General features: G+C 44.5%; 1 protein-coding gene across 1 annotated transcript in view; it reads right to left on the reverse strand.

Moving 5' to 3' along the window:
• b3gnt2a (UDP-GlcNAc:betaGal beta-1,3-N-acetylglucosaminyltransferase 2a) overlaps positions 1-3,649 on the reverse strand; it is a 3,670-nt gene extending 21 nt beyond the window's left edge. Inside the window, exons 1-2 of the mRNA XM_072462995.1 lie at positions 2,979-3,649; positions 1-699 (exon numbers count right to left, since the gene is read on the reverse strand). The exon at positions 1-699 is cut by the window's left edge and continues 21 nt beyond it. Coding sequence (XP_072319096.1) covers positions 144-699; positions 2,979-3,649 — 1,227 coding nt within the window. The 3' untranslated portion in view covers positions 1-143. The remainder of the gene's footprint in view (positions 700-2,978) is intronic.
• Between the last annotated feature and the right edge of the window lie 9,596 nt (positions 3,650-13,245).

Raw genomic sequence — 13,245 nt, forward strand, 5'->3', positions numbered from 1 at the left:
GATTGGCAGTCACGTTTACGCCAGTCCGTCCCAGGGCAGCTGTGGCAGGAAAAACTGAGAAGCGTGTAAAGTGCAACGCAGAAAACTTCATTAAAACAGATGATTGTGCTGCCAAAACACAGAAAACACAACGCATATTCAAACTACTGACAGCCTAATTCCGGTTGCTCTATCCATCTCCAAATGTGTTTAATCTCCTCTGGCGTCCGACTGTGCACAACCATCAAAGTTCTATGGATACAGGGATTGTCTTTGTGTTTTGCCATGATGTCGAACGTCCTGAATCCGTCGTGCTTTTCCGGCACCAGCCCCAGCTTCTCCAGACACATCCCGGTGTAGACGTCGTCGATGGGAAAAAAGGCGACTCTTTTCGAGACTTCGTGCAACCTCAGCGCCAACTGCCCGGAATACAGGAAGCCTCCTCCCCCCGCGTAGCTCGGGTACGATCCCACGAAGTAGCTCTCCGGCACGTAATACTTGAGTTTTCTGTCGCGGTGCGGTCCTGCGTTGGTGATGACGTCGCCGGTGAATAAATCGGCGGTCTTGTGCGGAGGGAGGTTCGCCAGGAAGTCGATAATTCCTGGAGTGTTCACGAAAACGTCGTCGTCTCCCTTGAGGACGAACTGAGCGTCGGGACAAAAGGAGCGGAACCAGTCCAGAAACATCACGTCCTTCAGGGTCAGGTTAAAGAACGTGTCTCTGGAATGAAGGGGAAATGAGTGAGACGAGGCTGAACGCAGTTAATCCACGAATGCAACACATCAATTATTGCAATAATGCTTTGAAATAAGGTTCCTTAGTACGTTGGTTTCTAAAGTCGGGGTCGAGACGCATCATCATTACACAAATTAGCGCACTATGTTTTCAAAATATTGTCTGTATTCCTAACTAACGTCTAATCATTAGGCCGCAGTTATTTTAATAGTTGGTTTACGGATTTTTAAATGAAATATATTGAACAGGCGGGCGAAATAAAGATTATTTCAATTTCAAAAGATTTTTTCTTCCTTGTTTACCCAAAACGCACCACGGGAGGAGGGGGGAGAGAGACGCCGCGCGCAGGTGAGTGTAACTGTAGATTTAGCATGTTTTGCATAAGTAGAATTGACGCTTCTAAGTGTACAGCCTTAAGTCACGGAAAAACGCGCTGGGGTAAATGTGGTAAATGGGTTTAAAATGTTTATTTGCAATATAAAGGAGTTAGCACTGCGCCTAGCAGACAAGGAAACGGGCGCGCACGTCTTCTCATGCTCTCCCGGGCCGCGCGCAGGGACGGAGCCGCTTTGTCCCTGACTCATGCAGGATTTTGACAAAAAATTGCTTCACATGCTCTTATCTTTTGACTTAATACCGCTTTGTACATTTAATTTAATGCGATTTTGCCTTGTCGGCGGTACTTTATAAAAACAAAATGATAATTTATTTTATTTATATTATAGAAATCAATAGTCTAAGTGCGGCGGATCCGTAAACCAAGTAATAACATAACTGTGGCCTTAGAAACACAGACTTGTCCCTAAAAGATAGTTTTTAAGTTGCTGCTGTTGCTTCTTCTCCTCTGCACATGCTCAGTTAGAGCTTCACTTCTCCTCTGCACATGCTCAGTTAGGTCTTCACTTCTCCTCTGCACATGCTCAGTTAGGTCTTCACTTCTCCTCTGCACATGCTCAGTTAGAGCTTCACTTCTCCTCTGCACATGCTCAGTTAGAGCTTCACTTCTCCTCTGCACATGCTCAGTTAGGTCTTCACTTCTCCTCTGCACATGCTCAGTTAGGTCTTCACTTCTCCTCTGCACATGCTCAGTTAGGTCTTCACTTCTCCTCTGCACATGCTCAGTTAGGTCTTCACTTCTCCTCTGCACATGCTCAGTTAGGTCTTCACTTCTCCTCTGCACATGCTCAGTTAGGTTCACTTCTCCTCGGCACATGCTCAGTTAGGTTCACTTCTCCTCGGCACATGCTCAGTTAGGTTCACTTCTCCTCGGCACATGCTCAGTTAGGTTCACTTCTCCTCGGCACATGCTCAGTTAGTTAGTTAGACTCGCACACAGGTTTATTCAGCAGGTTTGAGCTCAGATCCATGTGTTTGAGGCTGTGTGGTCCTCAGAGCATGTGCAGAGCTCTAAAAGAAGCTGCTGTTCGCTCTGGTTCTAAAAGCTCATGTTAGAGAGCGGAGCATGAACCTCTGAACACGGCCACAGACTGAGCAGCTGCAGGGTTCTGCCTAAAGTTCAAGCCCCAGATTTGAGCAAATAAAATATATACATAAACTATACTAGAAAAAATGGGAAATTGATTGAAATTACTCTTGTTGACCAAAATTCTGCTTCAACACATTATTTATTAAAGGCCGTGGCTGCAGAGCTGCAGTTTCAGGAACCGCGGGACTTCTCTTATAGCGTCATGGCTAACCCTGACCGTAACCCTAACCCTAACCTTAACCCTAACCTTAACACGGCGCGGTCTAAAATGGCGCTAAAACGCAGTCAAATAGCGGCGCAGTTTCAGGAGCCGCGGCGCGCGGCCGGCACAAAAATAACAAGGCAGTTTCGGCCGCGCGCCGCGGCTCTGCAGACACGCCCTTTATTAAAATCACCACATTTAATGCTGTGACACAAAATATGATTAATTACTTTAACTTTTTACTCAAAAAGTAAGTTTTTAAGTATATTTTACGTAAATAAGTCTGTAAATGTTAATAAGCCATTTATTAAAACATGTGTCTTAATAAACCATGTACAAAATGTTAATTAATTAGTGGCTTATTAAACAGTTTTCTATAACCATGTGATAAATGCTTGTAAAAAATTATTAGTTAAATAAAAGTGCGTTTAAACAAATAACTAGAGTTTATTACCGCATTATAAAGAGTTTGCTGTTCAGGTTCTTCGCCGCGGTGATGACTCGGGTGCAGCTCCATAACGTAACGTAACAGTCCTAACAACGCCGCTAACGCTAATGTAAAACAAAACCACTAACCTGAAATCCCATTGCAGTATGTCTCCAAACACCTCCGCCTCGTGTCTCAGCAGATAGGTCAAGTTCGGGTGATTGTCCGCGGGCGTGGCCTTCCCCAACAGAAACACCGTGGCCACCGTCCGATTGGCCACGACCCCGGCTCGTCCCCACGTCTCTCGTATCGCCTGCCTCCGTTCGAAATGCGCCTCCAGCGTCTTCACGACCAGCAGGACGAACGGCGCGTCGTCGCAAACCCTCTCCTGGTTTATGAGCAGAGGGAAGGACCTGCAGTGATGGAACAGCAGAAAGTCCTGAAACAGTTCCGAGAGCAAGTTGTAGTCCGCAATTTGCCGGCGAACCCTCCAATCCGGTTGGCACGGGTCGGATTCCGGCGCGGCGGCGTTCAGCCAATCAGGGAGCTCCGACGACGACGCGAGGTAAAGGACGTAATTGGGATTGTGGGTCAGATCGAGTCGCTGTTGCTCCCGGTTCCAAAAGGATTCGCTCACAGAGACTTTCTGCCAAAACTGCACGGCTGGAGCGGCTGGAGCGGCTGGAGCGGCGATTTGTTGTGACGCTGGATTCTGATTCTGCTTCTGCGCCGTCCAAGACTTTAGCAGAAAAATGCACCCGATTATCTTGAAAAGCATGAGCACGCCGACTATCTTGATTTTCTTGGAAGGGAACATCATCTCTGCTCCTCTCTGGATCTGCGCTGGGGAAGAAAACAAAAAAAAGGGCAAATTGAAATGCAATGGAAAGCTGTTGATAAAGAAGAGGCGACACTTACGTCAAAACCTGGGTATAAAGCCACATTAGGGAACATTTTTACAGCGTATAAGGACTAAGAATGTGACTTTTGAGAACTCTGCACGCCGCTTTCAATGTCACGGAGTTCAGGTTTGCACAGACAGACTCGGAGGAATCACGGTTTTCCAATTAACAGTCACATGTCGAGCGCTGCAGCCGTTGTTCGGACACAGAAGGACATTGTTCCGACCGAAACAAGAGAAATGTGCACTCAAAGACGCTACAATAAACTTCAAACCCTTATTTAAATGGATAGTATTGTTAAAAAACACAAGCTGTGACAAATAAACGGAAAAATGAAACACTTTGGTGGCAAGTTAGTACCTGTGATAAGTCAAAAGTTAGTTCAAAATGACTCATAACAAACCGTTTCCGTCGCGCAAAGAACACGATAAATATTGGGTTCTAAACTATATTATTCCACCGAAGATAACTAAGATAACTGTTTGTTGAAGATAACTTGATATAGTAATTGTCGGGACACGGCCTGATTATGGCTAAAATATACTCCATGACAAATACAAACTCTGCTGTCTAACTTTTACTGAAGTAAAAGTAGAAAATGTGCAAGAAAAGTAAAGTTACTGGTTATGTTTTAATGCAGTTTTAGTAGGATTTTCATTTTTTACACAAAAGTTTTGTTTTTGTGTGAATAATTGTTGCTGAGTCAACAATTGTACTGTGCACAACCAGAATCAGCAAAATAGTTATACTTTTGTCTTAAAGGATGAATACTGCAAATAAAACTATATTAATCAGCTCTACTACATCCTCCCCTGTTTGTGTTTTATTTGTATGCTTCTAGTAGTTATTGATATTATAAATACAGTATGATTAGAGATGTATATAGTAATAACATGTTGTTAAATGACTGTGTTTCTAACTAACATCTAATCATTAGAAATGTGAACAGAACCTAAGCTACAAAGACTTGTCTCTAAAAGATAGTTTTAAGTCTGTTTCTTGAAACGTGGCGCTGCTGTTGCTTCGCTTCTCCTCTGCACATGCTCAGTTAGAGCTTCTCCTCTGCACATGCTCAGTTAGAGCTTCTCCTCTGAACATGCTCAGTTAGAGCTTCTCCTCTGCACATGCTCAGTTAGAGCTTCTCCTCTGTACATGCTCAGTTAGAGCTTCTCCTCTGCACATGCTCAGTTAGAGCTTCTCCTCTGAACATGCTCAGTTAGAGCTTCTCCTCTGCACATGCTCAGTTAGAGCTTCTCCTCTGCACATGCTCAGTTAGAGCTTCTCCTCTGCACATGCTCAGTTAGAGCTTCTCCTCTGCACATGCTCAGTTAGAGCTTCTCCTCTGTACATGCTCAGTTAGAGCTTCTCCTCTGAACATGCTCAGTTAGAGCTTCTCCTCTGTACATGCTCAGTTAGAGCTTCTCCTCTGCACATGCTCAGTTAGAGCTTCTCCTCTGCACATGCTCAGTTAGAGCTTCTCCTCTGTACATGCTCAGTTAGAGCTTCTCCTCTGCACATGCTCAGTTAGAGCTTCTCCTCTGCACATGCTCAGTTAGAGCTTCTCCTCTGAACATGCTCAGTTAGAGCTTCTCCTCTGCACATGCTCAGTTAGAGCTTCTCCTCTGTACATGCTCAGTTAGAGCTTCTCCTCTGCACATGCTCAGTTAGAGCTTCTCCTCTGCACATGCTCAGTTAGAGCTTCTCCTCTGAACATGCTCAGTTAGAGCTTCTCCTCTGCACATGCTCAGTTAGAGCTTCTCCTCTGAACATGCTCAGTTAGAGCTTCTCCTCTGCACATGCTCAGTTAGAGCTTCTCCTCTGTACATGCTCAGTTAGAGCTTCTCCTCTGAACATGCTCAGTTAGAGCTTCTCCTCTGAACATGCTCAGTTAGAGCTTCTCCTCTGCACATGCTCAGTTAGAGCTTCTCCTCTGTACATGCTCAGTTAGAGCTTCTCCTCTGCACATGCTCAGTTAGAGCTTCTCCTCTGCACATGCTCAGTTAGAGCTTCTCCTCTGAACATGCTCAGTTAGAGCTTCTCCTCTGCACATGCTCAGAGCTTCTCCTCTGAACATGCTCAGTTAGAGCTTCTCCTCTGCACATGCTCAGTTAGCGCTTCTCCTCTGCACATGCTCAGTTAGAGCTTCTCCTCTGCACATGCTCAGTTAGAGCTTCTCCTCTGCACATGCTCAGTTAGAGCTTCTCGTCTGCACATGCTCAGTTAGAGCTTCTCCTCTGCACATGCTCAGTTAGAGCTTCTCCTCTGCACATGCTCAGTTAGAGCTTCTCCTCTGCACATGCTCCTCTGCACATGCTCAGTTAGAGCTTCTCCTCTGCACATGCTCAGTTAGAGCTTCTCCTCTGCACATGCTCCTCTGCACATGCTCAGTTAGAGCTTCTCCTCTGCACATGCTCAGTTAGAGCTTCTCCTCTGCACATGCTCAGTTAAGAGCTTCTCCTCTGCACATGCTCAGTTAGAGCTTCTCCTCTGCACATGCTCAGTTAGGGCAAACATCCACACACAGGTTTACTCAGCGTGCAGAGCTCTAAAAGAAGCTGCTGTCCGCTCTGGTTCTAAAAGGTCATGTTAGAGAGCGGAGCATGAACCTCTGAACACGGCCACAGACTGAGCAGCTGCAGGAGAAGAAGAACCAAGCTTCCCACACAGTAATGTTCAGCGACCTGTAGGGGACACTACTACTACAACTACAACTCATACAACTACAAGAGGCGAATATAATCCATGAGTTTCAAATCAGACAATGTTGAGTTTATCACACAAAGGGTAGGGGGCGCTATAGAGTAAATTTGTTACATGGTATTTATTTCCACTCAGATCATAAAAACACATTAGTGAGTGAAATATTAGCTCCGTAGATCATTTCCAATAGGCGTGACTAGTCCTTGAAAAAACAGAAAATTAAGCCTTTTTTGAGGGCGTGTTACGCAGAGACCGTAAAGAATATCAACATTCTTTTCAATATTTATTCATTTTCAATGTCTTTAGATGCAAAAAGTGTTGTTTTGAGCTCGATTAGACAATAAACCTAGGACGATTTTGAAAAAGAAAAGTCAAGCACTTTGATTCAACATGGCTGACTTCCTGTTTATCATAGAGCGATGCTGCCAGGTGTGTTTTACTCATCAAAGGTCAGAGGTCAAAGGTAATTAAAGCCGCAAGCGGCATCCAACGGCCCTCGCGGGCCGCCGGCCTTCCGACTCTGCGCTTTTGACTTGATAAAGATGGCGCCCTTATTGTGTGTTGAATAAAAAAAGAACTTGACAGACGGCGACACATTGGACATGGCCAATCCAGTGCAAATGAACACAAGTGTCAGTCAAATTTGCTGCGCCGCCGCACAGAGACCGTAGCACTTGGAATATAAATATGGATAACTTTTGATGCCCCGCTTGTGTAGATGATTTTTCCCAAAGTAAAGCTTGATCGAGCTATTGCCCACGGAGGAGTTTGTTAAAGTGTGAAGCGTAAATGTGAACATTTCAAGGATTTGGCGTTTTTTCCCATTTGTGACAGTATATTTGCAGCTCCACGGCACAGAGACCGTACCACTTAAAATCAAAATATGGATAACTTTTGATGCCCCGTGTGTGTAGATGATTTTCCCCAAATATGAGCTTGATCGGGCAATCGGCCTAGGAGGAGTTCGTTAAAGTGTGAAGCGTAAAAATGTGGTGATTTTAGAGATTTCGCTGTTTTCCCATTTCTGACATATATTTGCGGATCCGCCACACAGAGACCGTAGCACTTAGAATCAAAATATGGATAAGTTTTGATGCCCCGCTTGTGTAGATGATATTCTCCAAATATGAACTTGATCGGACAATCGCCCTAGGAGGAGTTCGTTAAAGTGTGAAGCGTAAAAATGTGGTGATTTGAGCGATTCTACGATTTTCCCATAAGGATAACATGGGATGTTTCTGTCAACGCTACGGTTACGCCGTACAAAATATGACTTTGGCTCTCATACTTTTATGATCAGGATGGCAAATTAGAATTTTGTTCAAAATATCATGTCATTTGGAAAAACTCTATTGTTTATAGGCCACTCTGAAGGCCAAATAGTCAGAATTCTGGGAAACGTTTGCGGCTCCGTCGCACAAAGACCGTAAAAGTTATCCTTAAAATTTGGATAACTTTAGATACACCACTTGTCTAGAGGACGTACACCGATTTTGAGGTTGGTGGGCAAAACGCACTAGGAGGAGTTCGTTAAAGTGTAAAACATAAAAATGTGGTAATTTGAGAGATTTTGTGGTTTTCCCATAGGGATAACATGGGAGGTTTCTGTCATCGCTACGACTACGGCGTAAAAATTTAGGCATTTTTGTGATTGGCTTTTGTGATCGGGACGGCAAAATAGAATTTTGGGTAAAGTTTAGACAAATTTGGTAAAACTAATTTTTGACCTTCAATGTTAATTTAAAGGTCACTCTGTAGGGGGCGCTATCACTGCCATTTCAATTTTGTCAGCCTAAACTGGTCCAAACTAGAAAGTTTAACAAATGATTCAAATTTGGTCCTAATCGGACTGGTTTTGATCAAATGGGAGCAATTTTTAGCCCTGCAATATTCCAAAATAAGTTGTCCAACTTTGCGGCTGCGCCGCACACAGACCGTAAAAGGTATCTCAAAAAATTGAATAACTTTAGATGCCCCACTTGTCCAGAGGACGTACGCCGATTTTGAAGTCGGTGGGCAAAACGCCCTAGGAGGAGTTCGTCAAAGTTTGACGTGAACAAAATGGCTAACACAGCGTGTTTTCATTTTCAAAGGAAGATGGTGGCCATAGGGTAAGTCTGGGGGCGTGGCCACAATAATATTTTTTTTTTGTCCTCACAAGAGGAATGCGTGTCCCGAATTTCGTAGCTCTACGCCAAAGTTGACCTCGGGGCGTCTTCCATAGGCGCAATGTATTTTGACTTTTGTCGGTGGCGCTGTCGCGCCATTTTTTAACGCAAAAAAAAATGGCCCAGAAAAAACAAAATTTTTCGCCGATTCTGAATTTTGGGCAAAGTTTGGTGAGTTTTTGAGCATGTTCAGGGGGTCAAATTAGAGATCAAAGCGCTGAAGAAGAACAAGAAAAATTAAAGCCGCAAGCGGCATCCAACGGCCCTCGCGGGCCGCCGGCCTTCCGACTCTGCTCTCTGCATTTTACAGAGTTGGCGCTAACGCAATTGTCTAAGAACTAAGACAGTGACACATTGGACATGTACAATGCTGTGCTTAACCAGTGCAAATGAAGACAAATATCGGTCAAATGTGCAGCTCCAGCGCACAGAGACCGTGACACTTGGAATAAAAATATGGATAACTTTTGATGCCCCGCTTGTGTAGATGATTCTCCCCAAATATGAACTTGATCGGATAATCGCCCTAGGAGGAGTTTGTTAAAGTGTGAAGTGTAAAAATGTGGTCATTTTAGAGATTTTGCAGTTTCCCCATAGGGATAACATGGGATGTTTCTGTCATCGCTACGGCTACGCTTTACCAAATATGACTTTGGCTCCCATACTTTTATTTTGGGAATGGCAAATGAGAATTGTGTGCAAAATGTCATGTCATTTGGAAAAACTCTTGTTTATAGGCCACTCTGAAGGCCAAATAGTCCAAATTCTGCGAAAAGTTTGCGGCTCAGCTGCACAGAGACCGTAAATGTTATCCATAAAATTTGAATAACTTTTGATGCCCCACTTGTCTAGAGGAGGTACACCGATTTTGAGATCGGTGGGCCAAACGCACTAGGAGGAGTTTGTTAAAGTGTGAAGCGTAAATGTGAACATTTCAAGGATTTGGCGTTTTTCCCATTTGTGACAGTATATTTGCAGCTCCACGGCACAGAGACCGTACCACTTAAAATCAAAATATGGATAACTTTTGATGCCCCGTTTGTGTAGATGATTTTCCCCAAATATGAGCTTGATCGGGCAATCGCCCTGGGAGGAGTTCGTTAAAGTGTGAAGCGTAAAAATGTGGTCATTTTAGAGATTTCGCTGTTTTCCCATTTCTGACATATATTTGCGGGTCCGCCACACAGAGACCGTAGCACTTAGAATCAAAATATGGATAACTTTTGATGCCCCGCTTGTGTAGATGATTGATGATTTTCCCCAAATATGAGTTTGATCGGACAATCGCCCTAGGAGGAGTTTGTTAAAGTGTGAAGCGTAAAAATGTGGTGATTTGAGCGATGTTGCGGTTTTCCCATAGGGATAACATGGGAGGTTTCTGTCATCGCTACGACTACGCCGTAAAAAATAAGGCATTTGTCTGATTGGCTTTTTTGATCGGGACGCCAAAATAGAATTTTGGGTAAAGTTTAGAACATTTTGGTAAAACTAATTTTTGACCTTCAATGTTAATTTAAAGGTCACTCTGTAGGGGGCGCTATCGCGCCCATTTCAATTTTGTCATCATAAACTGGTCCAAACTAGAAAGTTTAACAATTTGGTCCTAATCGGACTCGTTTTGATCAAATGGGAGCAATTTTTAGATCTGCAATATTCCAAAATAAGTTGTCCAACTTTGCGGCTGCGCCGCACACAGACCGTAAAAGGTATCTCAAAAAATTGGATAACTTTAGATGCCCCACTTGTCCAGAGGACGTCCGCCGATTTTGAAGTCGGTGGGCAAAACGCCCTAGGAGGAGTTCGTCTAAGTTTGACTTGAACAAAATGGCTAACACAGCGTGTTTTCATTTTCAAAGGAAGATGGCGGCCATAGGGTAAGTCTGGGAATGTATTTTGACTTTTGTCGGTGGCGCTGTCGCGCCATTTTTTACCGAAAAAAAAAATGGCCCAGAAAAAACAAAATTTTTCGCCGATTCAGAATTTTGGGCAAAGTTTGGTGAGTTTTTGAGCATGTTCAGGGGGTCAAATTAGAGTTCAAAGCGCTGAAGAAGAACAATAAAAAAAATAATAATATTTTTAGCAAAAACAATATAGCCGTTTTTTCTATAACAACAAATTATACATCGTTTGAAAGCTCTAAGCCTTCCCCATGCCGCCATGGGGTGGAATCATCATTACGAGCGCTTACGCGCTCGTCACTCCCTATTTCGTCGGGATGCCCCGCCCACTCCCCATAGACTTCCATTGATTTGAGCAGAAACAAGCATGGCCCATGCCTGCGGCATGGATTCTCGCGTACGGGACGATGCCAGGAGGGTTTTTGGAGGAATGCAGCGCTTCGCGCTGCTGTTGTCAACAATTTGTGAATGGGCTACGCCCATTCACAAATTGTTGACTATTTCTGTCATAGCAGGAGTAAGTATGCATGATCCATGCCTTCGGCATGGGCTAGTTCACTGTACTTGCCAGGGGCGACGGGGCACCAAACATGCGGGCTGCGCCCGCATGTTTGGTCAGACAGTTGCAACGCTGCCTTCGGCAGCGTTTGCGGGAGCAATAGGCCCTCCGCCCTGCTGGGGCTCGGGCCTAACTATCACTTTCCCAAGTTTCATGTGCCAAAGATTAAGCGTTTCATGTTTTTTCTTTTTTGCTGTAGTCGGCACTGTTGCGACGGGCGTTCTCGCAACCTCCATTTTATTGGAGTTCAGGCCGAGCCGACAACGTCTATGTCCCATGTGTGACCTATGACCCCATGTGTGACATTCATCAATGTTCAGGGGGTCAAAAATGCCCAAGTTGTGGCAAATTTTACCATGCAAAACTAGAAGAAGAAGAAGAAGAAGAAGAAGAAGAAGAAGAAGAAGAAGAAGAAGAAGAAGAAGAAGAAGAAGAAGAAGAAGAAGAAGAAGAAGAAGAAGAAGAAGAAGAAGAAGAAGAAGAAGAAGAAGAAGAAGAAGAAGAAAGAAGAAGAAGAAGAAGAAGAAGAAGAAGAAGAAGAAGAAGAAGAAGAAGAAGAAGAAGAAGAAGAAGAAGAAGAAGAAGAAGAAGAAGAAGAAGAAGAAGAAGAAGAAGAAGAAGAAGAAGAAGAAGAAGAAAGAAGAAGAAGAAGAAGAAGAAGAAGAAGAAGAAGAAGAAGAAGAAGAAGAAGAAGAAGAAGAAGAAGAAGAAGAAGAAGAAGAAGAAGAAGAAGAAGAAGAAGAAGAAGAAGAAGAAGAAGAAGAAGAAGAAGAAGAAGAAGAAGAAGAAGAAGAAGAAGAAGAAGAAGAAGAAGAAGAAGAAGAAGAAGAAGAAGAAGAAGAAGAAGAAGAAGAAGAAGAAGAAGAAGAAGAAGAAGAAGAAGAAGAAGAAGAAGAAGAAGAAGAAGAAGAAGAAGAAGAAGAAGAAGAAGAAGAAGAAGAAGAAGAAGAAGAAGAAGAAGAAGAAGAAGAAGAAGAAGAAGAAGAAGAAGAAGAAGAAGAAGAAGAAGAAGAAGAAGAAGAAGAAGAAGAAGAAGAAGAAGAAGAAACCATGGCAAGAACAATGTCTCAATCCATTCCATTCTGGAAGGCTCGAGCCAATTATAACAACTACTACATTTATAATATCTAATACTGCTACAAAAACTACAATAACAACCACTATTACAACAAGTACTAACAGCTATTAATACTATAACAACAACAACAACAACAACAAAAGCAATTACTTCTACGAGACCGGTCCATGTTTAGTCCTGACTCTGGCACCAGCAGGAGGCCGGTCCATGTTTAGTCCTGACTCTGGCACCAGCAGGAGGCCGGTCCATGTTTAGTCCTGACTCTGGCACCAGCAGGAGGCCGGTCCATGTTTAGTCCTGACTCTGGCACCAGCAGGAGGTCGGTCCATGTTTAGTCCTGACTCTGGCACCAGCAGGAGGCCGGTCCATGTTTAGTCCTGACTCTGGCACCTGCAGGAGGCCGGTCCATGTTTAGTCCTGACTCTGGAACCAGCAGGAGGCCAGTCCATGTTTAGTCCTGACTCTGGCACCAGCAGGAGGCTTGTCCATGTTTAGTCCTGACTCTGGCACCAGCAAGAGGCCGGTCCATGTTTAGTCCTGACTCTGGCACCAGCAGGAGGCCGGTCCATGTTTAGTCCTGACTCTGGGCACCAGCAGGAGGCCGGTCCATGTTTAGTCCTGACTCTGGCACCAGCAGGAGGCCGGTCCATGTTTAGTCCTGACTCTGGCACCAGCAGGAGGCCGGTCCATGTTTAGTCCTGACTCTGGCACCAGCAGGAGGCCGGTCCATGTTTAGTCCTGACTCTGGCACCAGCAGGAGGCCGGTCTATGTTTAGTCCTGACTCTGGCACCAGCAGGAGGCCGGTCCATGTTTAGTCCTGACTCTGGCACCAGCAGGAGGCCGGTCCATGTTTAGTCCTGACTCTGGGCACCAGCAGGAGGCTGGTCCATGTTTAGTCCTGACTCTGGGCACCAGCAGGAGGCCGGTCCCTGAGGTCCTCAGAGTCCGAGATGGTTCATATGGCACTAACATAACCAAGATGTACTTTGGTGCTAGGCCATGGAGAGACTTGTACACAAGCAGAGCTGCTTTAAAGTCTCTTCTCTGAGCCACAGGAGCCAGTGCAGAGACCTGAGAACAGGACTAATGTGATCATACTTCCTGGTTCTG

The sequence above is a fragment of the Eucyclogobius newberryi genome, unplaced genomic scaffold, assembly GCF_026437365.1.
Source record: "Eucyclogobius newberryi isolate DKJ021-1_F unplaced genomic scaffold, fEucNew1.0.hap1 SCAF_4, whole genome shotgun sequence".
Lineage (NCBI taxonomy): Eukaryota > Metazoa > Chordata > Actinopteri > Gobiiformes > Gobiidae > Eucyclogobius > Eucyclogobius newberryi.